Below are 22,975 nucleotides of genomic sequence, written 5' to 3' on the forward strand. Positions count from 1 at the left end.
AGATAATACTGAATACATAAAATGTAACAGTTTTTGTGCTTGTAATTTACAAAACAAAAAATAAAATTAAATAAAAATATATACTTTATTAATAATTTTTTATATATTAAAATAAAAAATAATATGCCAATTGTTTAGACTTTTGTGATCTCTTTCTCTTATCAAGCAAAGGTTATGAACAGCATACCTGCCTTGGCCGCAAACTTGTTGCGTAACGCAGCTGATTGAACTACAAGGCAGCAACAGAACACGCAGATCTCGCATTGGAACAAATAATAACTTTTCTTGCAATTGTTCTTATTGCAAATTGTCTTATTTTATTCATTCGTAAGCATGTCATTCCTGCGAAAATCCGTTAAACTGTTGAGTGCCGTTGGCGCGGTCAAGAATAATGCCAAAATGGTATTGTATTTAAATAAAAAATCCGCATACTGTCAAGTGTTTGTAATTGTTGTTGTTTTTGTTGTTTTTAGATTGATCAGCTTGGCGCAGTGAGTGCACACAAAGGCTACAGTTCCAGTTCCAGTGGAAGGTCAGCGGAGAATCGTGCCACGTTTCCAGGTGCTCGTGATGCTCCATTTGTGAACGATCTAAAGCTAACGATGCCCGAGGATTATGCGCCCATACCCATTTATCGGGTAATGGATCGTGATGGCTATATACTCAATGACAATGAGGATCCACAGCTTAGCAAGGAGGTGGTCGAGAAAATGTTCCACGACATGTTGCTGCTGTCCACAATGGACAAAATCTTATACGAGTCCCAGCGACAGGGTCGAATCTCTTTCTACATGACCAACTTTGGTGAGGAGGCTTCGCATATTGGTAGTGCTGCTGCATTGGAAATGCGTGACATTATATATGGCCAGTACCGTGAGGCAGGTGTTCTTGTGTGGCGTGGATTCCGAATCGATCAGTTCATTGATCAATGCTATGGCAATGTGGACGACCTTGGACGTGGAAAACAAATGCCTGTGCATTATGGCTCCAAGGAGCTTAACTTTGTTACCATCTCCAGTCCGTTGTGTAAGCATATTTATGCCTTTGCATGTGCCAATCAAGATCAATGCTGACCCTTTATATATTCACCTTTTTTGTTCAGCTACACAAATACCACAGGCTGTGGGTGCCGCCTACGCCTTGAAACGTCGTCCGGACAACGATGCCTGTGTTGTTTGTTACTTTGGCGAAGGCGCCGCCTCCGAAGGCGACACACACGCTGCATTCAACTTTGCTGCCACACTCGAGTGTCCAGTTATATTGTTCTGGTAATTATTGATTTACTCAATGTAAAAAGTTCATACTTATCACCTATGTTTTTTAGCCGCAACAATGGCTTTGCCATATCCACACCTTCCAATGAGCAATATAGAGGCGATGGCATTGCTGGACGTGGTCCTATGGGCTATGGTATTGCCACAATCCGTGTCGATGGCACGGATGTCTTTGCCGTGTACAATGCCATGAAGAAGGCACGAGAATATGTGCTGCGGGAAAACAAACCCATTGTGTTTGAGGCGCTCGCTTATCGTGTGGGACATCATTCTACCTCAGATGACAGTACCGCCTATCGTTCAGCAGATGAAATCGAAGTGTGGAACACCTTGGAGCATCCTATATCCAAGCTCAAGAGTTACATGGTTCACAAGGGCTGGTTTAATGAGCAGCAAGAAACCGAATTTGTTAGCAGCGTGCGGAAGCAGGTGCTCAAGCAAATTGCCGTTTCAGAGAAGAAGCTCAAGCCGAATTATCGCGAAATGTTTGAGGGTGTCTACGATACAATTCCCGAACACCTCCAGGAGCAGCAGCGAGAGCTGGAGCAGCACATCGAAGCGCATAAGGAATTCTATCCGCTGAAAAACTTCAAGCAATAGACGTAAATTAAGCAACTGCAAACGATTCTACAACATTTAACCGGAGAGACTCTATCAAAAGTGCATTTATTAAGCTTAAGCAATATATTCTTTTTTGTTCGTTATTGGGTCTAACCCAAAACAAAGCAATTTATCATTGTTGTTAAATACTTAGACAACCTGTTAATTCAAGTTAAATACTTGTTTTATTTAGTGACCATTTTAATATACATTTTTGGTGTTTTAGCAGCCCCGCTGAATAGTTTGAAATATGTGAAAATGTATAATATTTACTCAAGCATTTTACTTATGTGAAACTGACTTAAAATACATATGGTTTGGAAAATGAGTTAAAATTTATTAGTTTGATTTACATACAAATACAATACGCAGAAAAACAATACATATTTATAATAAGGGGTATTCCTACAAACGAGTAAACTGAATTTCACTTATTAACAATTCTAGTTAGTGATGTAATACAAAAATCAATTCATTAAAACCATTATTTAACTTGTATATTTAAATTTTTACATCACTTATCAAAAGACTCAGCATATAATTTATTGTGGCTGAAATATGGCTGGATACTTTGTGCCGTATTAATTAGCCATATGCAAAGTAATCATTTAAATGTATATATTCATAAAATTCAATTTACTAAGCAGCTGAAAATCTACGCGTTTGCAGGAATACTTTTTAATATACTTTTCATTTAGACTTAACGCACATAATTCGGGCACGCACTGTGAAGGTGAAGCTATCTAACATTATAGACGAAACAAAAGGGATCTTTGCATAAGCTTGGCTGGAATGTGTGTGTATGTGGGAGCGGCTCAATTGGTACGCAGTTGATAGTCGCCATTCTGTGTGATATAGCGCACCCAGGGCAGTGCCTGATAGCCACTCTTCTCAATGATCTTCAGATATCGCACTTGTATGCCCGATGTTGTAAAATAGGGTATCTCAAAGCGCACCTGTATTGGCGGCTTACCCTCAGCATTGTCCTCGTTCTCAACGCTGGGCAGGCCAAAGTGTGCGCGCATTAGATACTCTTTGCCACCAGGAAACGATTTGATCGTCCAGATGATGGCATTCTGTTCCGGTGCATACTTGCAACTGCCAATGGTTGTCTTAAACTTCGGCGAGTCTGCATCCGCCGGCACTGGTATTACAATTTCCACATTATTGGCCGTTGATCTGCGCTTAAATTGAGATTTTGCCTTAATCATGTATTCCACACGCGAGTGTGCATGTCGCTCGATGACTGATTCAATCCAGATTAAAGGCTTCACCTGTCAAGAAAAAAAATCAAAAACATTAATTAATTGCTAAAGATTTTTATTTACTTTCATAAATGATTAACTTACATGCGTGTTGAGGCGGTACGACATTAATTCAAATTCTCCATCCGGTGGTATAAACGAAATTGTGCGATCGTTTTCGAAACGTGACAGACGTACACACTGATGAAACTTGACATCCTCCAGCTCAACGGACTTGGATTTGCCACGTCCAGTGCTCTCAAAGAGTACCTTATCATTTAATCCCAACCGCAGTTCCGGCATCCCGGACAAATAAACCCGCATTTTGATGGCGCCAACAATTTCGCTGCGCAGGACATTTCCATTGGCATTTGCTAACAGATTGACCGATTCAATGACATCTAGGAACACCTCATTTTTGCGATACTTGATGCCCTCGGAACGCCAGGAGACGGCATTTGTTACGGCGACTGGTATGCGAGGTTGCAGCTCAAGTTTGTGACCCTCCTGCGTTATGTATTCCTGCAGTATTTTCGAGTCCGTCGTTTGTGGATAACCAAAGTCAATCAATTCATCAAGCAATTCGTATATTATAACGAAATTGTCCCGTATGGATTCCTCCTCCAGCTCTTTGAAGTACTCGACAAACACCTGTGCGATTTTGTGCAGAAATACAAAGACCAACGCAATGTTCACATTCTTGTTGCGTGGTGTTGTGGACACAATGTACAGATTGTTCGTCTTTATGTAGGCGAATGTCGTCTCAGACGTCTGCAGAATGGGCGTGACCAGACCCTCCTCTTCGCGTTCCATGAGCAGCGGCATGAATTTATCGATCACGGCCATGTCAATGTTGTCGCCGCGATAATTACGGGATATCAACACCTTGCCCTTCACGTCCAGCACAAATATGGCTGATGAAGACATTTTTCGTTTATTGGCTTAAAAGCTTCCAGCTGCCACTTGTTCTTTTGTTTCCCAAAATATGAATATTAAGCTGGTGCGTTGCCGAGCCTGTGAAATTGCAGATAAGTTTTGAAACACGTCGAATGGACTGGCAACACTTGTATATTACATTATTATTGTAATTATCTTTTCTTTTGACGATTTACCACGCAAGTGGAATTTATAGTTTAGTCACACGAAAATTACTTACGTCGTCGACTGGTGCTTCTTCTTAACGCTAGAGCTGCTAATCTATCGATTGCGCTTTCGACTGCTCTATCGATAATGTACTACAATCATGATTAAATTTAATTTATATTTAAAATTGTGTGAATAATTAAAATATTATTGCCTAGTTAAGCAATTGTTCAAATCTAATTTGTATGACCGGCATAGGACAAAAGTTTCAACATCCTCGAATGTCACCATCGATAATGGAGCTCTTGAACAGTTCGCTCATGAATCACTAAGAAAATGCTGCCAGATGTTCAAACTATCGGTAATTTTTTTCAGCGGTTTAAGGCTGTCACATCGGGCTTAGCGATTTTTGCGTGTAAAAAAAATTAACTGGCAACGTCTTTAATATAAATCCATTAAAAAAGAAATAAACAAAAGTGCAAATTGTTAGATATTTGCAAATGAATCCGAGTATTAGTATTGAACGTAAACGCGTTGACTGCAACGCACTACCTAAAGGTTGGCAACGCGAAGAAGTACACAGAAAATCGGGCTGCAATTCGGGCGTTGATGTTTTCTACTACAGGTAAACCAACCATATTATTGGGCTGAAGTTTTAACAAACAGGTACACGGTGAAGGTGGCGCCTGGAAACTAACGTAAACTGTAAAATACACCCACACACAAACACACTACGACCGCACGTGCGATAAGGAATTTGTTTTAATCACTCTCACTACTCTTTTGTTATTACATCTACCACACACGAACAACAACCACACACACACACACACATGCACACACGCACACACACCTACATCCACAATTCTTGCCCCAACCCAATTGGATGTGTACAGCCCCACAGGCAAAAGAATTGAAAGTAAACCGCAATTAGCACGTCAATTGGGCGCCGAGATGTTTGACATTAGCAACTTTGATTTTCAAACCGGCAAAATGCAACTGCATCGACAAATGCCCTCGCCATCCATATCACTGTATCGATGCAATGCAGCGGGAACGATTATAAGCAACGCTGTCGCAGGTGGAAACAGTGCTGCCAATGCCCTAAAACGTAAATTTAGCAGAGCCCAATCTCAAAGCTCAAACAATAACAGCAACAGCGGCAGTGTGGGCATTGTGACGTCGATATCATCATCATCATCGCCATCATCAGGCTCACCAGTAACAACAACAACTATGGCAACATCTGCAATGACGGCAGCTAATCAGCGGCAACAACAACAGCAACAACAATTTGAATTCAGGTAGAGCCAAGTCGAATATTCTTGGCTCCCCGAGCTCTTTGCATGCACCTGTCTGCCTACCTATGTATATATATATTTTTAACCAAACATACTGTAACTACTACAAAATTAACAAAAATTGGTTAAACTGTATTTAGTTGCCTGAACTCTGTGTTAACTTTTATAACAATTGCATGCTTTTTCATAATTCTTCGCTTGTTTTTGAGGTATTTGAGATGCATACGTCTAGGATAAAAAAATAATAATATATTTTTAGTAAAAAGTATACATTGTCTAAATTTACAGACGTTCCCTTAGACATGTGCATGATCAAGTGAATTTATTGAAAGTTACCCAGTTATTTTCATCTCGACTTTATATCATATGCAATTTATATATTTGTTTTAACAGCCGTGCTCTGCGCACAGATGTCTCCTTGGTGCCACCGATACGACAGACTGCCTCCATATTCAAGCAGCCGGTAACAGTAGTCCGAAATCACGAGCCCAACAAGGTGAAGCACGATGCCAAGCATGGGGGACAGGAGAAGCCCAAACAACTGTTCTGGGAGAAGCGATTGGAGCGTTTACGTGCCTGCCATGATAATGGTGAGGAACTGGACGAAATATCACTGCCAAAAACAATTCGAACTGTCGGTCCCAATGTTAACGAACAGACTGTACTGCAATCGGTAGCTACGGCACTGCATATGCTCAATGCTGGCGTGCACGGCCAAAGTTCCACAAAGGCTGAGCTAACGAAGAATGCAATGGCATTCATGAATCCCGAACAGCCGCTAATGCATGCGGTTATCATCTCAGAGGACGACATACGCAAGCAAGAGGATCGTGTGGGTTTGGCGCGACGAAAGCTACAGGATGCCCTCAAGACATGAATACCACTGATGATATTCAATTAGAAATTCCATTATGGCTAACATATTTTATAATTGTACTATTATTATATTCACTTCCAAACTATGAGGTAACCCTATTGCTCGATTTCCGTTTCCTCTTCAAGTATATGTGAAAATTTTAACAATAAGTCTAGTTTTTTAATAAATATTAATAGTCAAACCAACTTGAAATTTGAGTTAATTACAAATAACGATAGCAGCGTCAGTTGCACATTTTTATTTTGCTTTGGTTGCTGTTTCTTTCTAACAATAAATTTCACATATAGTTTATAGTTTAAAAACAAATGACAGTTATGCATATTATCAATTTTTATGTGTATATATATATCTCTTCAAAATGTATATACATTTATGTGACTGCATTGCTTTTGGACATTTCTTAGTATGTTTCTTTTTTGAATGTGTTTAAAAATACATAGACTATTAAATCTAACAATTTACAGTTCTGCAACTATTCCAAACCCTCATCCATCTCATCGTCCTCATAGTCAATGCCATCATAATCCGTTGACGAGCGTGTTAACTGAAAATCACAAAAATAAATCATGATAAAGCATGAATCTTTAAAATATTGTTCTTAATTTAGTTAAGCTTACTTGTGTGTAAATTCCACGCCAAGCAGCAAACACGCCCATTGCCAAAACTGCTCCAACTCCTGCCACAATCTTTGTATTCATTTCAGTTTCCATAAACTTGCGTTCGGACGGCGTCAAGGTGTTGTCCGCGTGACCAGAGGATTTTGTTAGCTTTATCGAACTATAGCATTCATTTCGGAATACATCTCTCGTAATGCGACTAATGAAATTCACGAGATTTTGACATCCTTTTATGTGATTTTGCAAGGGATTATTGGGCAGTGATATTTTAAAGATTATGGCCAGGTAACTGTAGACAATTGCATCCAGTTCACTGTAGATGTCACCAAAGAACCAGACCTTGCGTCCCAGTTTACGTGATAACAAGTTCACGGCCATTTTGGCATTAGTGACCAGCTATAAAGAAATTTCACAAATTAGTTACAAAATTACCCAATACCACTGATTGCTTACATAGTCACTTTCGTGCTTCTCCATCTTATCGTTTATATCGAAACCGCCCAGAACTTGGACAACGTCGCAGGCTTCACGCTGATACGTGGATGGATAGTAGAAGTTGAATGGAAATGGTGTACGCTTGGCGTACAAACCACGTGTGGTTGTATCATAGTTGTTTGGCTCTCCATAAAGGAAGTAATGATAGTAGGCATGCAGTTGTGTGAATGCCCAATTGGAGTATGTGGTGGACAGGTGCTTTTGTTTCGATGTTAAATGCGCATCCACCGGATAACCCTAAAAGATAAACAGCTTTTATTCAAGTGGAACAATGCAGAAATTCAGCATTCAAATATTCTATAAATAGCCAAGAGGTTTATTCACCCCGTCTGTTTTGTTTCATTGGATCACTCACCTCAAGATCCAGCACGCGTTTGATCTCCTTATAGCCAGTGAATTTGTCGTTGCCAATCTGTAGATAGGGCAACTTTCCGGCACCCGACCGTAATGGATTTGTATTTGTTTCAATGTCCACAGGGCAGCGGGTGAAGCGTAGCAAACACTGTTGACAATTTCGCCAAATGACAACACTTTGATTAATAATTATTGATACGACTGATAGGAGGAGTAGCTAGCTGATTATGATGCAACTAAACTTACCAAGACACGCATACATTCGAAATCAATTGTTGGCAGTCCCCACTCCCCCTTGTACACATGTAACTTTGACCCCAATTGCATTTTGTTTAATTTGCTGTTTGTACTTTCTTCGTTAATTCAGCAAAGCAAATGCACTTGCATTGTATGTAATATTCAAAAAAATAAATTGTTGTGCCAAAATGTGCCGGACGATTCTGAGAGAGATTTCAGATTGACACTCATTGCCAGTGTTATTGTTTCCCCTAAAACTTGTCAACACTGCTGTGGAAACACTGTTTTGGGCCAAATGTTGCCACCCTGTATCATTTTGCGTACAATGCCAAAAATGGTAACTTAAAAAATATATAGCATTTTTTTTTTTTAACATTTTTAACATTAAATTTGTAACTTCTCTGCCCTTGGGGGACGAGCTTCAAGCCTTCATTAAAATGTTTTCTTTAATTATATGTAATTTCGAATTTTAAATTTTCATCAAATTATTAATTTATTGCAAAGATTTTGCATTAGAAATTTAAATTATCAAAAATTTACTTTTGACAGTGTGGCCGCACGCCACACTGTATTCAGTATTTATTATTTAACAAGTACTTTAACTCCCGCGCAAGCATATGGTCTGATATATGTATTTGTTATTGCTTGTGCATTTCGTTTCCCGCATAGTGAATTTACTTTCCTATAATAAATATTAATGAATGAATAGATACTCACGATGGCACTTGTGGATTACGGTAGTAGCTCAAGCTCAGAAAACGAGGAGACTGAGGAAATAGGTCCAGCGCCGACTATTCTCAAGAGGTAATGTAAAATGTTGTAAATCTAACATAATTCTTAAATTTAAAACGGGATAGACCGGCATTACCCACAGCAGTTTCTTTGCTGGGCACCAAGATACCAAGACAAGAAACGCAAGACGAGGAGGAGGATGACACAGATAACTCTGCTTTGCATGGTGGTCGTATAAGAAGCTTTAAGCACGAGCGAGGAAATTGGGCAACCTTTGTTTATGTGCCTGCATTCGCCTCTGTCGAGCAGCTGGAGGACTTTCAATCAGAGGTTATAGAAAAACTAGAGCCACACGTTCAACTGCAGGCCAATGAATCCTTGCATTTAAGTTTAAGCAAAACTGTAGTCTTACAATATCACCAAATTGATGAGTTTACAAGATCGCTGCAACAGGCGCTCCAAAGTTGCACCGGGTAAGTGCAAGATAATCTCAATCAAAATTAACTATTAATATACATATTTATGTTAACGTTTGATAGATTCAACAGTACACTGCATATGGTATGTTCCTCAAGACACATTTGCTGCATATGTATTGATTTGATTCTATCCAACTTAGCTCCAAGTCTATACAAATGAGGAGAGGACACGCACCTTTCTAGCTGTTCAGTTGGATGCTGCTTTTACGGCCAAAATGTCGGTTCTTTTGCGACCTGTGGATTTGGTAATGCGTGACTATCGCTTGCCACAATTCTACGAGAAGCCGTCATTTCATGTCAGCTTGCTGTGGTGCGTGGGAGATTATCAGGAATTGCTGACCAACAAATTAAAGGAGCTACAGCAGCTGCTGGAGGATCACGACACGCTTAAACTGCCCGTCAATGAAGTGCATTGCAAATGCGGCAATAAGGATTTTATTTATAAGCTGAAATAGTAATGTGAACATTGAAGTACGAGTATTTGGATCAATTCATTCCTTTCTTTTTGTTGCCATTTCCTTGCTTGGCCTGCTGTGCCTGTTCTTCAAGGAGACGTTCCTCTTCCAGTTCCAGAAAACGTTGCCGCCGACGGCCGAGCGGAGTCTTTGACCACCATGATTCAAAAGCTTCCTCTTCTTCTCGATAGACAGGATCACGAGTACTGCATAGAATGGAGTTACTAAGAGTATAGTTGCATCAGGTGCACCCAATATACTCACCATAGAACATTTATAAGCTCCGCATTTGTTAGCGGCTGGGAACGCAATTGTAATTTACGTTTGCAGGTCATAACTTCCCGGAGACAAGCATCAATAGCGCCTATGGTATAACCATCGGATATTTTGGCCATGGCACTGGTGTCCAAGTTGGAGATGCCTCCAGAGTACTCACTGTAAATGCGTAGATTAAAAATAAGAACTGGCAATCCTTCACAAAATACTCACTGCAACAGAGTTTTCCAAGCATGCGACATGGCGCCGTAATCCGGACGTGGAATATAAATGAAACGATTGTAGACCGATTGCAAAAGTTTCTGATCTGCCTCCCATGGTAAATTGGAGGTGCCAACAAAAATGACACGATCTTCTGGTGCAATATTCTTAATCATTTTAGGCAAATCTTTCTTTAAACGTTTGGGATCCGTGCGATCCGTCTTGGGTATTTTCTTCATGAATGGACGCTCTGCATCTCCCATATAAATAACCGCCGGTTGCAGTAGCCTCGATACCTTTAGCACCAAGTGTATGAGCATAATGAGACCAGATTTCCCCGGATATTTGCCCACAATATTGGCAGGTGTTAAGTCAAATAAAACGGCACCAACTTCCGTACAAATTGCATGGAGCAATGCCTTTTTACCGGATCCCCGTGGACCAGCCAGCAGAACAGATCTTATCAGAGGAGTACAGCTGTGTATGGCTTCTGAACCAAGTGGAAGAATGCAGTACTCGGTGAGTATCTGACGAATGTCACCTGGTGAAGGATTAGTTCCGTTGCGAGCTGTTAAGGCTTTGTCCCCCAGAAACTGTTTCAATTTAAGCTCAGGATATTTGCGAATAATACCATTTGTGACCAATTCCTCATAGAGCGACTCTGTACTACGATCTGGCGTTAGGTCCTTTTCCTTCTTCTTTTTACTTTTCTTTCCGGATCGACGTGTCTTCTTATTGCTCTTTTTGACCTTCTTGCCAACCATTGTTTGAAGGAGCTCAAGCTCCTGGCGCATCACATCGTCCACAGCGCGTCGAAATTCCAGCTCCACTTCTTGATACTTTTCAGCATAGATCATGTCCTCGTATGCAGCCTGGCTAAGTATACCCGTTTCGTCCTTATCGCGCCAAGTATCGTTAAAGCTAAAATTAATATTCAGATAAAGACTTCTATATGTTAATACCCTAAGCTAATTAAATATATATATTTTTGGGACTCCTAATCATTCGATTTGCTAAACTTTTGACGCTGTACTTAAAAAATACAAATGGTCTATTAAGTTATCAAAAGAGAAGTTAGCATATACATATATAGTCTTTTTTTAAAAATAGTTAAACCCGACGGATCTTGACTTGATCTAAGTGGTGCCATAAGTAACTTTAATAAAATAAGAAAATATGTTTAAATATTTCTACCAACTTACAATTCAATTTCCGCCCGAATGTCGGGTAGACAAACAGATTGAGCCGGTTGAAAATTGACATCGTCCTCCTGGTTTTCATTTACATTAAGATCACCGCTACGTGCCGGGGATTTGGATTTGTCCTTTGTTTTGCGAGACTCCTTGGAGGAACGTGCCGAGGAGCGACTGTGCTCACTCTCAGTGCCCGGACGACTAAATATGTGCAGTGAACCGCCCTGATCTTCAGATGGGAAATCGGGTAGCTTGCCCGTTTTGTCATAGCAATCTTTGATCCAAGCACGTATCTCATCGGCAATATCCTCCTTCATAGTGGGTCCATGCTTTAGCCTGATCTCCTCCTGAATTGCCACCTGTCTTGCCTCGAATTGTGCCGCATATGTTTGTTGGGCCACATGACGACGTCTGACGTCGTTCTCGTTGTGCTTTTCCAGCTTCTCGGCGCGCTCTTTGATCACCGCAGCAGGTGGCGGTACCATTCCAATCAATATCATCTCATCCATCTTACGGCGTCTGGTTATCCGACGCGCTGTGTGGCCTCTCCACATTTTCTGAATTTTCATGGCTGCCATGAGTCCGGAATCTGTACGCTCTTTCTCACTGCGCTCCTCTGATTTGCCCTTCTCCTTGCGTATCTCTTTCATAAAGTGCGCCCGGAGGCGACCTTGGCGGGCACGCTCGTGCATCTGAAGCAGTCGAATTGCTTCCATTTCAGTTAGAGGCTCCTCAAGCTCGTGTTCCTCCAGCCAGCCCAATTTGATCAAGATCTCATTCATGGTACGCTTACGGAAGTCCAACTCCTGCTCACGTTCACGCAAAAAGTACCGTGGAATACGTAGCTCCGTCTCCATTGGTGTGAGACGCAAACGCTCCACGACATCGTCATTGTAGCTAAACTCCATTAGATCAATGTTGACCAGATCGTGCTTAAGCTCCACCACACGTCCCAGGCAAGCGTCCAACAACTTGCGCACCAATTCCCGTTTTTGTGGTTGGATCATCTGTGTAAGTGTAGTAAGATAGATAATATAAGTAAGGAATATTTTTTAAGAGACCCAACCCGATGTAAGTTCAATTGTATCTTCTTATTTAATATACAAAATTTAATACAAGAAAACCAGACTATTATTGTACGGTTTCAAAATAAATAATTACACAAATATCATGTTTTAAGCATTGTAAAAATAAAAATAAATCCAATATCCATAGTGAGGAACTAGATAATTAAATAATTTGATGGTTGTAATCAGGGAATAACACCGGAACCGATTCCGCAACCGTTAACCGAAACTTGCCATAGCTTGATCAAAACTGAACCGATTTTCAAGTGGAATGTCAGGTTGATCATAATTTGGCCTCTTAATTCATTCTGCATTTAAATATTTGTAAAATCGCTTAAAAAATTTTTCTGCTTCAAATCTAGCTATTAATTTGATGTCATATTCATTATAAAACGACATCTTAACATTTTAAAATGTTTCAAAATGGATTTGTTGTACCGTTACGTACCGGTACGATACCGGAACCGAAAGAAAACAACCGAAATAGAACCTTTTACCGAAATAGTTATTTTGGGACGTACCGGAACCGTACCTATATTTGTTTCGCTTTGATTCCCTGGTTGTAATTTCCAACTTGTAACAAATCAAGGTAGGTAAGGTAAGGTTATAGAATATATAAATATATAAAATAATTGATATTTTTTAATTGAAAATTGACAACACTATTTAGCGTGACTATACATATAATATAAATTAATGTTTGTCATTGATACTTGCATTATCGTAGACATCCTCCAGACGATTGCTCAGGCATATATAGCGTAGATAAAACTCATAGAGACTAGATTGAAGCAATGCCTTATTCTCGGCAGCGGCAGCCACAGAGCTCGAAACGGCACTAACAACACCACTGATGGCTGCCACAGTCGTGTCCACATTCTGATGCTGTCTCTCATAGTCGATGATGGCCAACTGTTCGCATTCATGCTGCGATTGATGCCAAATCTCGTTGAAATATGCACTTGACATGACAGACGCTATTTTCACAATGCTTGTTATTTGAGTCATTGAGTTTGGTGTCCAGCAAAACCGTTGTCATGGTTCTGCTATAGGTAACTCTATGTAATGCAAGTACTTTTTAATTGCTTGCAACAAACATTTGTTTATCGTCCGATTCACTTGTTTTTGTGTGCTGTCATAGAATTTTGAAGTTCTATTTAAACGCATCACTATCCAAAAATATAATTTAATTGAAAAAGAATTTTTTTACTAACTTATTAGACCACCCTTGTATTCTGTATCCCATTTATAAATTTTTTATTTAAATTAGATATAAGGAAGAATGATTGAATCGAGCATTAACAATCTTCTTCTCTGTCAAAATGTTTTATTTAGTAGTTGATGCATGTATTTGTAAATGATGATACACATATTAGATATAACAATGGTAAGCGAAGAGATAAATACATTACTTGGATTAGACTACACATAAATGTACGTACATAAATAGTTAACAATAGCAATAATAGCAGATTATTAGGAATGTGTCTGACTCTTAGAGGTTGTCTGGGGAGCAATACTTAAGCATGGATTTGGTATGCTTAAACTGTGTGCCGCTTGTGGCCGAGAGCACTTCGCTGATAAAGCTCTGGGAATTATGTATGGTTGTGCCGCCCAAAATCACTTTGTAGCCAGCATTATTTAGCTGATGAACAGTCAAGGCTTCCTCGTAGGTGGTGCCACCAATGATGAAGACAACCACTTCCTGAGGTGGTCGTCGGAATGGCACAAGTTCCGAATTGATGGCCGGATATAGTGGATCTAAATCGCGACCTTTAAACACATCTTCGAGTGTTTCCTTTAGCAGAGGCGTGTGCTGTGTAAATACGTTCTCAACGCCCTTGAGGCCTTTGATCAGAATACGTGTCAATTTGACGGCATCCGTGATGCGTACCATGTTAAATAGATCGCCTTGGCGTATATGCATGCCAGCGTACTCGATTAAAGCGGGCACAATCTGTGTATTTCCGCCCCGGGATTTGATCACCTGCAGCAGACCTGAAGTCTCACAGTTGGCATGACGTTCATACCGTAGAGCATACAAGGCCACCAATTTGATGGCATCATCAATGCTAACACGCTCGTCGGCAATTAGTTTTTTAATGCGTTGCAGCTGAGTTGTGTGATCCGCCTTGCAGGCCATTTCCTGCTCCAACTCGGATACCTCGAACAGATTACGCTTATTCGTAATGGTGGACAATTCACCCATGACGCATAAATGCTTCTGTACGGTGCCAGACATTTTCTTGAACTGCGGATATGATTCAATAAAGTTCTTCATGTCAGCAATGCTCTCGACCTTTTTATGATCGTTGGCCTTTCGTTGAAACTCCTCCATCAGTTGTTTAATGGTTGAACCAATTTCACCATAATTGGCATACATGTTGCTGCCATAGAACTCGTCCTGGTCGCCAGACAGAACTAACTCCTTGAACTCCTTGGGCACATTGGGTCGCTCTGACAAGTCGACGCGATTGTTGCGTATTTGCAGCAATTCATGTACCATGGCCTGATACGACCATTGATGCAGCAATGGGGTCACTGGGTCATCTCTGCGGTCCAGGATTAGCAGTAAAGGCGGCGCAGCGCCATCAATATTCCCACGAAAGTCAAACAGAGTCGATTCCTTTGTAGTCTGATCATGGATTAACTTGGCCAGGAGCTGAGCAACCTGAGAGCCAGCCCGATAGCGTATAACTGGATTGATTTTTAGTGATAATAGCACGGCCGTAATACCCTGCATGCTGTGTGTCAATGCATCCGGCAGCCAATTAAGATTCGTCATGCAGTTGGGTATGTTCAGTGAAAATAGATTGGGATTGACACATAAATAGTCTGCATACAATTCCTTCACCTCACGCACCGACTCTGATTCATCGCACTCCGCCAAGTATTTAATGTCCGTACGTGGTATAATATTACTAAAATCTATATAAAATACGCATACGAATTAGTTTATACATATCTTTGTGTGTTTTGTAATATACTTACATATAAAATAGGCGCTATATTTGGGATTGCGAAGCTCATTGGCTAGCAGTTGAATGTTTTGCTTTGTGGGGCGTATAAAAACAATGCACTTAAGGTACTTTAGACGCTCGTTGGAACGTCCAGAATCGATGCGTTCGAATAGGTAGACTTCCCGTTGCAACATATCCGACTGACTAAATGCCATAGATATTATACTAGTCTGTAAATGTAATTGCAAAATTGTTGTTTAGTCTGTCGCATTCATGTGGATGTCGTAGTTAAGTTATAATTAATACCGTTTCCTTGTCTAGCAATATGATTTTCATGCCTGGTCCAGATTCAGTGCACATCTTTTCAATGTACAATTTAATACCACTTATTAGATTCATAATTATAGCTAGATTTTAATTGTAATTTTTTTCTATTTGCAAAATATTTTTTATCAGCGCAAACAGCTGTTAACTGAGTGAGATGTGTTGAATGCTACCACCCCCCATTAGAGTTGTATCATATCTCTCGGACCATGGCTCGGACTGGTTCATTTAGTTCAGTGAATAGATCCTTGATTGATTCGAATCCCATTACATCTCACTACAGACACACTGATAATATTTTTTTAAAATTATTATGTATTAAAATTAGGATTAAATAAAAATAAATTTTTTATTAAATAAATATGAAATTCATAATTTTATGAAAAAATAAAATGTAAAATGTTTGCTAACAGATATAAAAGTTAAAGACTCAATTAAATTCTGTTTCATATAGTAATTTGTTATAAACAAATAGAAACTTCCTTAAAACCCATATCAATACCATGACACCATCGTTCATCAAAAATTGATCTACAGAACTGAATCCTTCAATTGAACTACGATGAACAACTCTACCCGCCATCGAATGTAATCGTATGTTATCGATACTTATCGGCCTGCAAGAGCGCCTGAGCTCGAAAATCAAAAGAATGACGATTATTTGTACTTGTTTACTAAATTTCAAGTCTTGAGAAATGTATTTGTTTATTTGCTGACAATAATCACCAAAAGTTCAATAATGCTACGTGTAATTAAAATATACTCGAAGCCTCCAACATTTACAACTTAAGGAATATGAATCACGTTCGTAAGGCAACAATAAACCACCATTAAAAAAACAAATATGTGGTCATTTGTTTCAACTAGAAACACAACTTAATATAAAACGCAATGGGTTGATATGCGTCTGTTACGTTATGTGCGTGTCCAAATCGATCTATCAGTATGCAATATGCATTGTTTCATTGAGTCACAGCCGGCTTTTCTTCCTGTTCCTTTTGCAGCTTTTCCTTCTCCAATTGATAGTTGTACGCACGTCCAAGTTGCACCACTTGTGTCAATCCCACAAAAAGATTGACGGCAAACAAACTGTAATTTTTCGGTATAATGACCAGCGAGTAACGTGACCAGATAATACCAGTGGCAGCCAATGCGCCGCAAGCCGATACGGAAATCGTGTCAGCTGGACGCGCCAGGTCGCTCAAGCCAGCTACAACAAGGCCCTACAAATATACAAAAAATAAGTTATATCATAAAAATTACATAGTAATGATAATTTGATGATTTTTAGAAAAGGTTTATCAATGACAATGATTAATTTTGAGTTATTTTGTAAAATTCGTACTTTAATCGTTATATTTGGGTACAAAAAATGATCATAACTTATGATTTTTATATTAATTTATCAAACTCAAAATCACTTTCAATTTATGGAGTGAGAGGTGAGGAGTGAGAATTTTTTTCCGCAATAATTTGGTTTTTCTTATTCTTGTATGTTTATTCCTTATCATTATTTCTAGTCCCTGCAATTCTCATTATCAGCCGAGATTTTGCCGACAACATACAAGTATGTTAATGATAATTCTGACGCGTGTAAAATCAAATCAAAGCCACACAGATACACACGCAGACTATCAAACGCCGACAAATACAAATGCGCAATTATCACATATATGTACGTTTTTTATAATCAGCTGCCAAAACAGCACCAACAAGTTATAAACAAATAATAATAAAAGGCAATAAGTATACTACTTAAATCACACGGCGGCACTCTCGCACAGATTTCATTATTATTGCCATTTGAGTTGCTTTATATCAGCAACAGCAGACAGAGAGATAATGAAAATTAGCGAAGGTCATGCTGTCGAGATTATGTAATGGGCTGTCTGTCTATCTGTCTGTCTGACACTTACCCATTTAAATATTGGAGCCCAGAAGAAAATCGTCTTTGGACCTGAAGCATAAGTTTAATTAATAAAAATAACAAAGCGCGTTTATTTTTGAATTTTGCCAACCTGCAGCATGCATCCACAGTGGTCGCATCTTTGCTGGCACAAATTTGTCGCAGACGCCAATTATACCATTGTACACCTTTGAATGGATGCCCTTTCCAGCGGAAGCTCCAGCTGATGGCGGCGGTGGTGGTGGAACAGATGGTGGTGGCGTCTGAACGGTTGTTGACATTTTGTTGTGCGAAATATTCGGAATATTTAATAAAAAAATAATTCACTCAGCTGCGCGTGCTGCGAATGAACAGACAGTTTCACCCGTACTGTTCACAGAAGTGAATAAACTGTTTTCGACGGCGAATATGAGTGTGAATAGCAATAGCATTGAGTTCATTATTGTTGGCGTTGGCGTCGCCGCTCTGGGCTAACAGTGTGCTATTTGTATGTATGTTTGTATGTGTGTTGAGTCTGTGAGCACGAGAGAGTCAAACACATACATAGATACTTAAATATACATATGTATTTACATATAAACAGCTGTGAGTTTCTGACTTTCTAAGATGAAACTCGTTTTGCGAGCAACTTTTCAAAAATATTTCTCAAAATGAACACAACTCAGTTCACTTTTTACTCAATCCATGTGGAAATGCAACGTCCTTGACCTTGGCCGTCGCATGCACCTGTGCTCTGTGCCAATTTCCGCTCAGCAATGTTGACGGAAGCATATAAATACGCATTTAAATGCATTCACATTATCTCTAGATATGTATGTTAATGCATATATCTAAAAATAAACATTAAACTGTAGTTTGTCTCTCGCGTTCTCTCTCTCTCTCTTTGCCTCCTCTCTGCGTGCATCACGCGATATTCTGCTGCAAAATATGCGGGTAGCTTACATACTTACAAACACAAGTGTATATCGGTAAAGTCACGATAAATATGCATAATCCACATTCCAAATCGAAAAGTATAATCTCCATCATGACTATGAAATACCCTAACAAGTACTTGCACTCATTTTTGCTGTTATTCAGGAACCATAATTAAAAATATATTTTTTTGGTATATTAATTTTTGTAACTGCACAGCAGAAAATAAAGGGAAAGAAATTAAACTCTAACTTTAAGCTTTTATGCAACAATCATAATATTAACAATACATTAACAACTTTGCTTTCCTATAAATAAATCCTAGACTTTAATCAGATATTTATAGAGCTGCTTTAAATTTCGTAGCAATTCTTAAAGTATGCAATAATTTTTGTAACAGGTATCTCATAGCGGGGACTCTTCTTTAGCGTTCTTAGTTTTTCATTATTCCGTTCATTGCTGCTGTCGCATTAACGATTTAAAAGTCGATAGCATTTTCCCCACATCGAATATCGATGTATCGATATTAATATATAGCTGCGAAATATGAATCCAGAATGAGATGAACTTTCGGAAAATACGTCACCTTGTTAATAAATTCACCTTGATCAAATAGATGTACATACATGTAGCTACGTATGCATAAATATGTATTATCTCACAACCTCAATCAAAATTAAGTATGTATGTATGTAATGCATATACAATGTGATTCACAAATATTCCTAGGAACACTGAGTAGCACAGTGAGGCAAAATAAGTATATTTTAATCTGGAGCTGGTTAATGCGCATCAATACTACTACCGCCTCTATTATAATCATATTATTATTATTATGCATATGTACATATAGTATGTATGTACTGTTTGACCATCTGTAACTTGACTATATTATCGCCCCACCCTACAGTAGAAATGTATACAATTGTTTTTTTAATTTCAGATTGTTGATTATGTTTGAATTTCCTTCAAATGTAAATAAAAACCACATAATATGCCGTGTTTTATCGTTTTCATGTTAGAAATGTATATGTAATTTCAATTACAAATCAAAGGCGTACATATCATTAAAATTATTCATTACAAATCAAATAGTTCTACAATTTTTTATCATTCCTGTGTGTTTTTGTTGCTGTATTTAGCACATTTGTTGCAATTGCAATATTTCGTTAACGCCCTTGCAGCCCATTGGGAGAAATACTTGGAAGTGAGGGGGAACCTACATTGAAATTTTAAATATATTTAATTACTTGAAAATATAAATAACTAAAAGAACTATGTGTTTTGCATCGTACTTTAGACATAGTTTAATAAAATATTTGTTTTTGATTTACTTTTTCATATACATAAAGCATTACGAAGTATGTACGAATATAAATTTAGTTAACACAGAAATTAAGAAAAATAATTGCTGCAATGATTTTGTTGTGTTGTTGTATGTATATGTTTGTTATTGTATATATAACCAAGCTGTCATATAGAATGTGCATATTTTTTGCATATCTTCTTGCTGTCAGAGTTGTTGATGGGCACGGAGTATCGCTCGAAATTTTATTGCTATGCTATTAATCAAAGTATACACACTTCAGGTGTATACGCTATTGGTTACTCCTCATCCATTATGTTAAAAGTTGAACGAGTTCATTGGTAGTTTGTCAGTATTCGGATCAAAGTTGTATTCTGTACCATCAGAGGTCGGTGCCAGGTTGGATTGTTCGCCCTGTAAATAAAAAATTAAACGCATTTTAAGAAAACTGCTGAAGGGAAAGAAATAAAAGGAATTGGGTAATTTTACCTCTGTGAAGTATTTTTCAATGATTTCGTATGCCAACTTGTAAATCTCAACATTCTCATGGCTTTGCAAGCGCTCAATTTTAGCCAGTCCCTCGCACTCCTCAATCAAATTGGCAACCTCTTCCACATGTGATCCGGCCACCTTGAGCATGTTGTTAAGACCATCGAGAACAACCTGCAACAAGAATAATCAATTGAGAAGATTATTGTCTGTTTAGAATCTTTTCATTAAACATTGCTTACGTTGATCACTTGTGTGTCCTGGCATGAAAGCAGATCGCAGAATGGTGGAATTACACCTTCCTTGATTAATGTAAAAACTTGCTCGGGTCTTCCGCTAATGGTCAAATTACTAATAGCCCATGCTGCTTCCTTCTGTGTCTGGAATTCACCCTTGCTCAGGTTGTCAATGATCTTTGGCAACAGACCGACATTAATGACGGCCTGCACCTGTGACTCATTGCCGGCGGTGATGTTTGAGAGGAACCAGACAGCCTCCTTGCGTATCTTCTCCTTTGGATGCGACAGGAGCGCCGGGAAGTACGACAATGCGTCGAAATTGAGTACCACCTGTGTCTGTTCGTCTGATCCGGTCACAATGTTGCCCACAGCACGGAGGGCTGCCGTCTGCACCTTCACCTCACTGTTGCCCAGCAGAGGTATCAGCTTGGGAACAACGCCACTATCGATAACCATTTGGATTTGATCGTTGCCGCCATCGGTCAAGTAACTGATGGCCCAAACCGTATCGACCAAAATGTTTGTGTCAGTGTGATGGATCAGCACATTGAGTGCGGGCAGGATTTCGAGTATAGTGGCTGCTGGTGGTGGCGGATCCTTGTTTCGGCACAAATTGACAATCACCCAGGTGACATTGCGCAAGAACGATATGGGAATATCGGGTTTAATAAACGACAGCAACGGCTGCACAACGCCATGCTTAATGACAAAGTCACGCAATAGTGGACCATCGCCAATAATGTTTCCCAGCGCCCACACGGCTTGTTCGCAAACATTTGGAGCGGGTGAGTTCAGTAGTTGAAGGAAGAGCGGCACAGCACCGGCGGCAACCACCTGCAAATCGGGAGAATCAATTATTTAGTCACTCTTCATAGGGTTTGTTTACAATTGTATCTTATTTGCTTAAGGAGACCTGTATGTAAAAATATATTGAAATGCTCACCTGATTGGTTTGATCGGAAGTTCCTGAGGCAATGTTGGTCAATGCCCAAGCGGCCTCAAATTGCAGCATTGTGTGATTATGTTGTTTCAGACACTCAACCAGAATAGGCAATATATCGCTGTTGATCAGATCATTGATGGGTGGATTCTTATCAGATGAGAGCAATTTGCGAGCTGCTTGAACGGCGGCCAACTGTTGATCCGGCTTGGAGGGATCAGCGGCAGCTAAAGCAAGCTTCTTCAGATTTATCGAGTTAGGCAACTGATCGTCCTCATCTGTGTTCGAATCCATGTTGGGTACATTGCGTCGCTTTAAAATTGTCTCATCGCGCTTGTTCTTGCGAAGTTCCACAGTCACTTCGTTACGACGACGACGCATCTCCTGTTAATTAAAGTATATTATAAAATATTTGCTAATATTGTTGTATTTAATGCTCTACTCACATCCTGATCCTTTCCTTTGTTTTTAAAGTTTTGCAAACGGTTTTGATCCAGCGACGTCATTTTCACTGTATTTGTGTCTGTGTATGTGTGTCTGCCAATAACCTCCAAACAAAATTGAAATGCTTGTGCTGTTGTTATTTCCAATTAAGTCAACTTTATCGTTATCCACTTCTGGTTAGTTATTTCAATTATACGCGCAATGCAAATTTAACCATATACACACACAAACACCAATACAAACAAAACACAGGGCATGGCAAGAAACGTAGACGTCCATTCGTAAGTTCCGACAAAATCGACATCGAGAGAACCAACACAATTACATGGCAGCACGCAGTACGCAGCACGATGACAATGACAGTAGTGGAAGAGGGCAGAACCATCAGGCGAAAAAAGAAATGGCGATTAAAAATGTTGCAAATAAGTAGTTGAATCGCTTATTTAACACATTGCAATTGACTGCAATTAATTTTAACTTACGTTTCCTGTCAATTCCACCCGTTTTGATGACCAGACTGACACTTTGGAGGTCTATCAAATAATGATTAAACCTTTTTTTGTTATAAAAATTGCAATTCGTGACAGCGACGTGACTAAAGTTGGCTGCGCTTGACAAATCTGGGGATGCCAACTTGATTACACAGCTGAAATATTATATTTGAAAACCTAACATCACTAACATATTTATATCGATTCAACACAGTAGTGTGAACACAAAAATCGATGTATTGCAAAAGGCTATCAATTTTTTATGATTTGTTATCGATGGTCAACTTATTTTGTCGATATTGTCGCCCATCTCTGATAAAAATTAAAAATTTAAAAACGCAAAAAACTCAATAAAAAATTAATAAATGTGATAAAAATTTAAAATACTAACTAGACAAAATTAAGGTAAACATTTTAATGAAGGTCTAAGGCTTTTAATCCCAAGGGGAGAAAAGTTGCAAATTTTATTCTGAAAA

The 22,975-nt window shown here is 39.1% G+C and overlaps 9 protein-coding genes across 12 annotated transcripts; 3 read left to right on the top strand and 6 right to left on the bottom strand.

Annotated features, from left to right (window-relative positions):
- The first annotated feature begins 219 nt into the window (after positions 1-219).
- LOC117790243 (2-oxoisovalerate dehydrogenase subunit alpha, mitochondrial) lies at positions 220-2,202 on the top strand. Its single transcript, XM_034629602.1, has 4 exons — positions 220-402; positions 474-1,026; positions 1,103-1,268; positions 1,325-2,202. The coding sequence occupies exons 1-4, from the start codon at positions 334-336 to the stop codon at positions 1,872-1,874; spliced, it is 1,338 nt and encodes a 445-aa protein (XP_034485493.1). The 5' UTR covers positions 220-333; the 3' UTR covers positions 1,875-2,202.
- Positions 2,062-4,359, bottom strand: LOC117790244 (AP-1 complex subunit mu-1). Of its 2 annotated transcripts, none has more exons than XM_034629603.1 (3): positions 4,275-4,359; positions 3,224-4,132; positions 2,062-3,148 (listed from the first exon to the last, which is right to left on the bottom strand). In XM_034629603.1, the coding sequence occupies exons 2-3, from the start codon at positions 4,043-4,045 to the stop codon at positions 2,690-2,692; spliced, it is 1,281 nt and encodes a 426-aa protein (XP_034485494.1). In that variant the 5' UTR covers positions 4,046-4,132; positions 4,275-4,359; the 3' UTR covers positions 2,062-2,689. The 2 variants fall into 2 exon arrangements, with proteins under 2 accessions (XP_034485494.1, XP_034485495.1); XM_034629604.1 differs by lacking the exon at positions 4,275-4,359 and adding an exon at positions 4,194-4,262.
- Positions 4,360-4,608: 249 nt separating this feature from the next.
- Positions 4,609-6,564, top strand: LOC117791229 (methyl-CpG-binding domain protein 3). 2 transcript variants are annotated; one of them, XM_034630926.1, is made up of 3 exons: positions 4,609-4,826; positions 5,098-5,505; positions 5,896-6,564. In XM_034630926.1, the coding sequence occupies exons 1-3, from the start codon at positions 4,702-4,704 to the stop codon at positions 6,377-6,379; spliced, it is 1,017 nt and encodes a 338-aa protein (XP_034486817.1). In that variant the 5' UTR covers positions 4,609-4,701; the 3' UTR covers positions 6,380-6,564. The 2 variants fall into 2 exon arrangements, with proteins under 2 accessions (XP_034486817.1, XP_034486818.1); XM_034630927.1 differs by lacking the exon at positions 5,098-5,505 and having other exon boundaries at positions 4,617-4,826.
- A 7-nt stretch (positions 6,565-6,571) lies between these two features.
- Positions 6,572-8,297, bottom strand: LOC117791230 (metaxin-1 homolog). The gene is made up of 5 exons (XM_034630928.1): positions 8,092-8,297; positions 7,847-7,993; positions 7,450-7,728; positions 6,997-7,392; positions 6,572-6,923 (listed from the first exon to the last, which is right to left on the bottom strand). The coding sequence occupies exons 1-5, from the start codon at positions 8,170-8,172 to the stop codon at positions 6,852-6,854; spliced, it is 975 nt and encodes a 324-aa protein (XP_034486819.1). The 5' UTR covers positions 8,173-8,297; the 3' UTR covers positions 6,572-6,851.
- Positions 8,298-8,696: 399 nt separating this feature from the next.
- LOC117791379 (U6 snRNA phosphodiesterase) lies at positions 8,697-9,787 on the top strand. Its single transcript, XM_034631111.1, has 4 exons — positions 8,697-8,886; positions 8,940-9,287; positions 9,354-9,375; positions 9,434-9,787. Exons 1-4 carry the CDS (start codon positions 8,801-8,803, stop codon positions 9,746-9,748), a joined length of 771 nt encoding a protein of 256 aa, XP_034487002.1. The 5' UTR covers positions 8,697-8,800; the 3' UTR covers positions 9,749-9,787.
- Positions 9,764-13,454, bottom strand: LOC117791377 (dynein regulatory complex protein 11). The gene is made up of 5 exons (XM_034631109.1): positions 13,203-13,454; positions 11,428-12,425; positions 10,238-11,146; positions 10,013-10,183; positions 9,764-9,954 (listed from the first exon to the last, which is right to left on the bottom strand). The coding sequence occupies exons 1-5, from the start codon at positions 13,452-13,454 to the stop codon at positions 9,780-9,782; spliced, it is 2,505 nt and encodes an 834-aa protein (XP_034487000.1). The 3' UTR covers positions 9,764-9,779.
- A 337-nt stretch (positions 13,455-13,791) lies between these two features.
- On the bottom strand, positions 13,792-15,941 carry LOC117791378 (vacuolar protein sorting-associated protein 45). The gene is made up of 3 exons (XM_034631110.1): positions 15,752-15,941; positions 15,477-15,675; positions 13,792-15,413 (listed from the first exon to the last, which is right to left on the bottom strand). Exons 1-3 carry the CDS (start codon positions 15,842-15,844, stop codon positions 13,981-13,983), a joined length of 1,725 nt encoding a protein of 574 aa, XP_034487001.1. The 5' UTR covers positions 15,845-15,941; the 3' UTR covers positions 13,792-13,980.
- Positions 15,942-16,435: 494 nt separating this feature from the next.
- Positions 16,436-18,047, bottom strand: LOC117791140 (mitochondrial pyruvate carrier 2). The gene is made up of 3 exons (XM_034630808.1): positions 17,788-18,047; positions 17,686-17,726; positions 16,436-16,992 (listed from the first exon to the last, which is right to left on the bottom strand). The coding sequence occupies exons 1-3, from the start codon at positions 17,954-17,956 to the stop codon at positions 16,732-16,734; spliced, it is 471 nt and encodes a 156-aa protein (XP_034486699.1). The 5' UTR covers positions 17,957-18,047; the 3' UTR covers positions 16,436-16,731.
- A 1,538-nt stretch (positions 18,048-19,585) lies between these two features.
- On the bottom strand, positions 19,586-22,649 carry LOC117790162 (importin subunit alpha-4). Of its 2 annotated transcripts, none has more exons than XM_034629477.1 (6): positions 22,491-22,649; positions 22,011-22,178; positions 21,568-21,948; positions 20,628-21,458; positions 20,386-20,559; positions 19,586-20,310 (listed from the first exon to the last, which is right to left on the bottom strand). In XM_034629477.1, exons 2-6 carry the CDS (start codon positions 22,068-22,070, stop codon positions 20,215-20,217), a joined length of 1,542 nt encoding a protein of 513 aa, XP_034485368.1. In that variant the 5' UTR covers positions 22,071-22,178; positions 22,491-22,649; the 3' UTR covers positions 19,586-20,214. The 2 variants fall into 2 exon arrangements, with proteins under 2 accessions (XP_034485368.1, XP_034485367.1); XM_034629476.1 differs by having other exon boundaries at positions 22,011-22,181.
- Positions 22,650-22,975: the final 326 nt, after the last annotated feature.

The sequence above is a fragment of the Drosophila innubila genome, assembly GCF_004354385.1.
Source record: "Drosophila innubila isolate TH190305 chromosome 3R unlocalized genomic scaffold, UK_Dinn_1.0 2_E_3R, whole genome shotgun sequence".
Classification (NCBI taxonomy): domain Eukaryota; kingdom Metazoa; phylum Arthropoda; class Insecta; order Diptera; family Drosophilidae; genus Drosophila; species Drosophila innubila.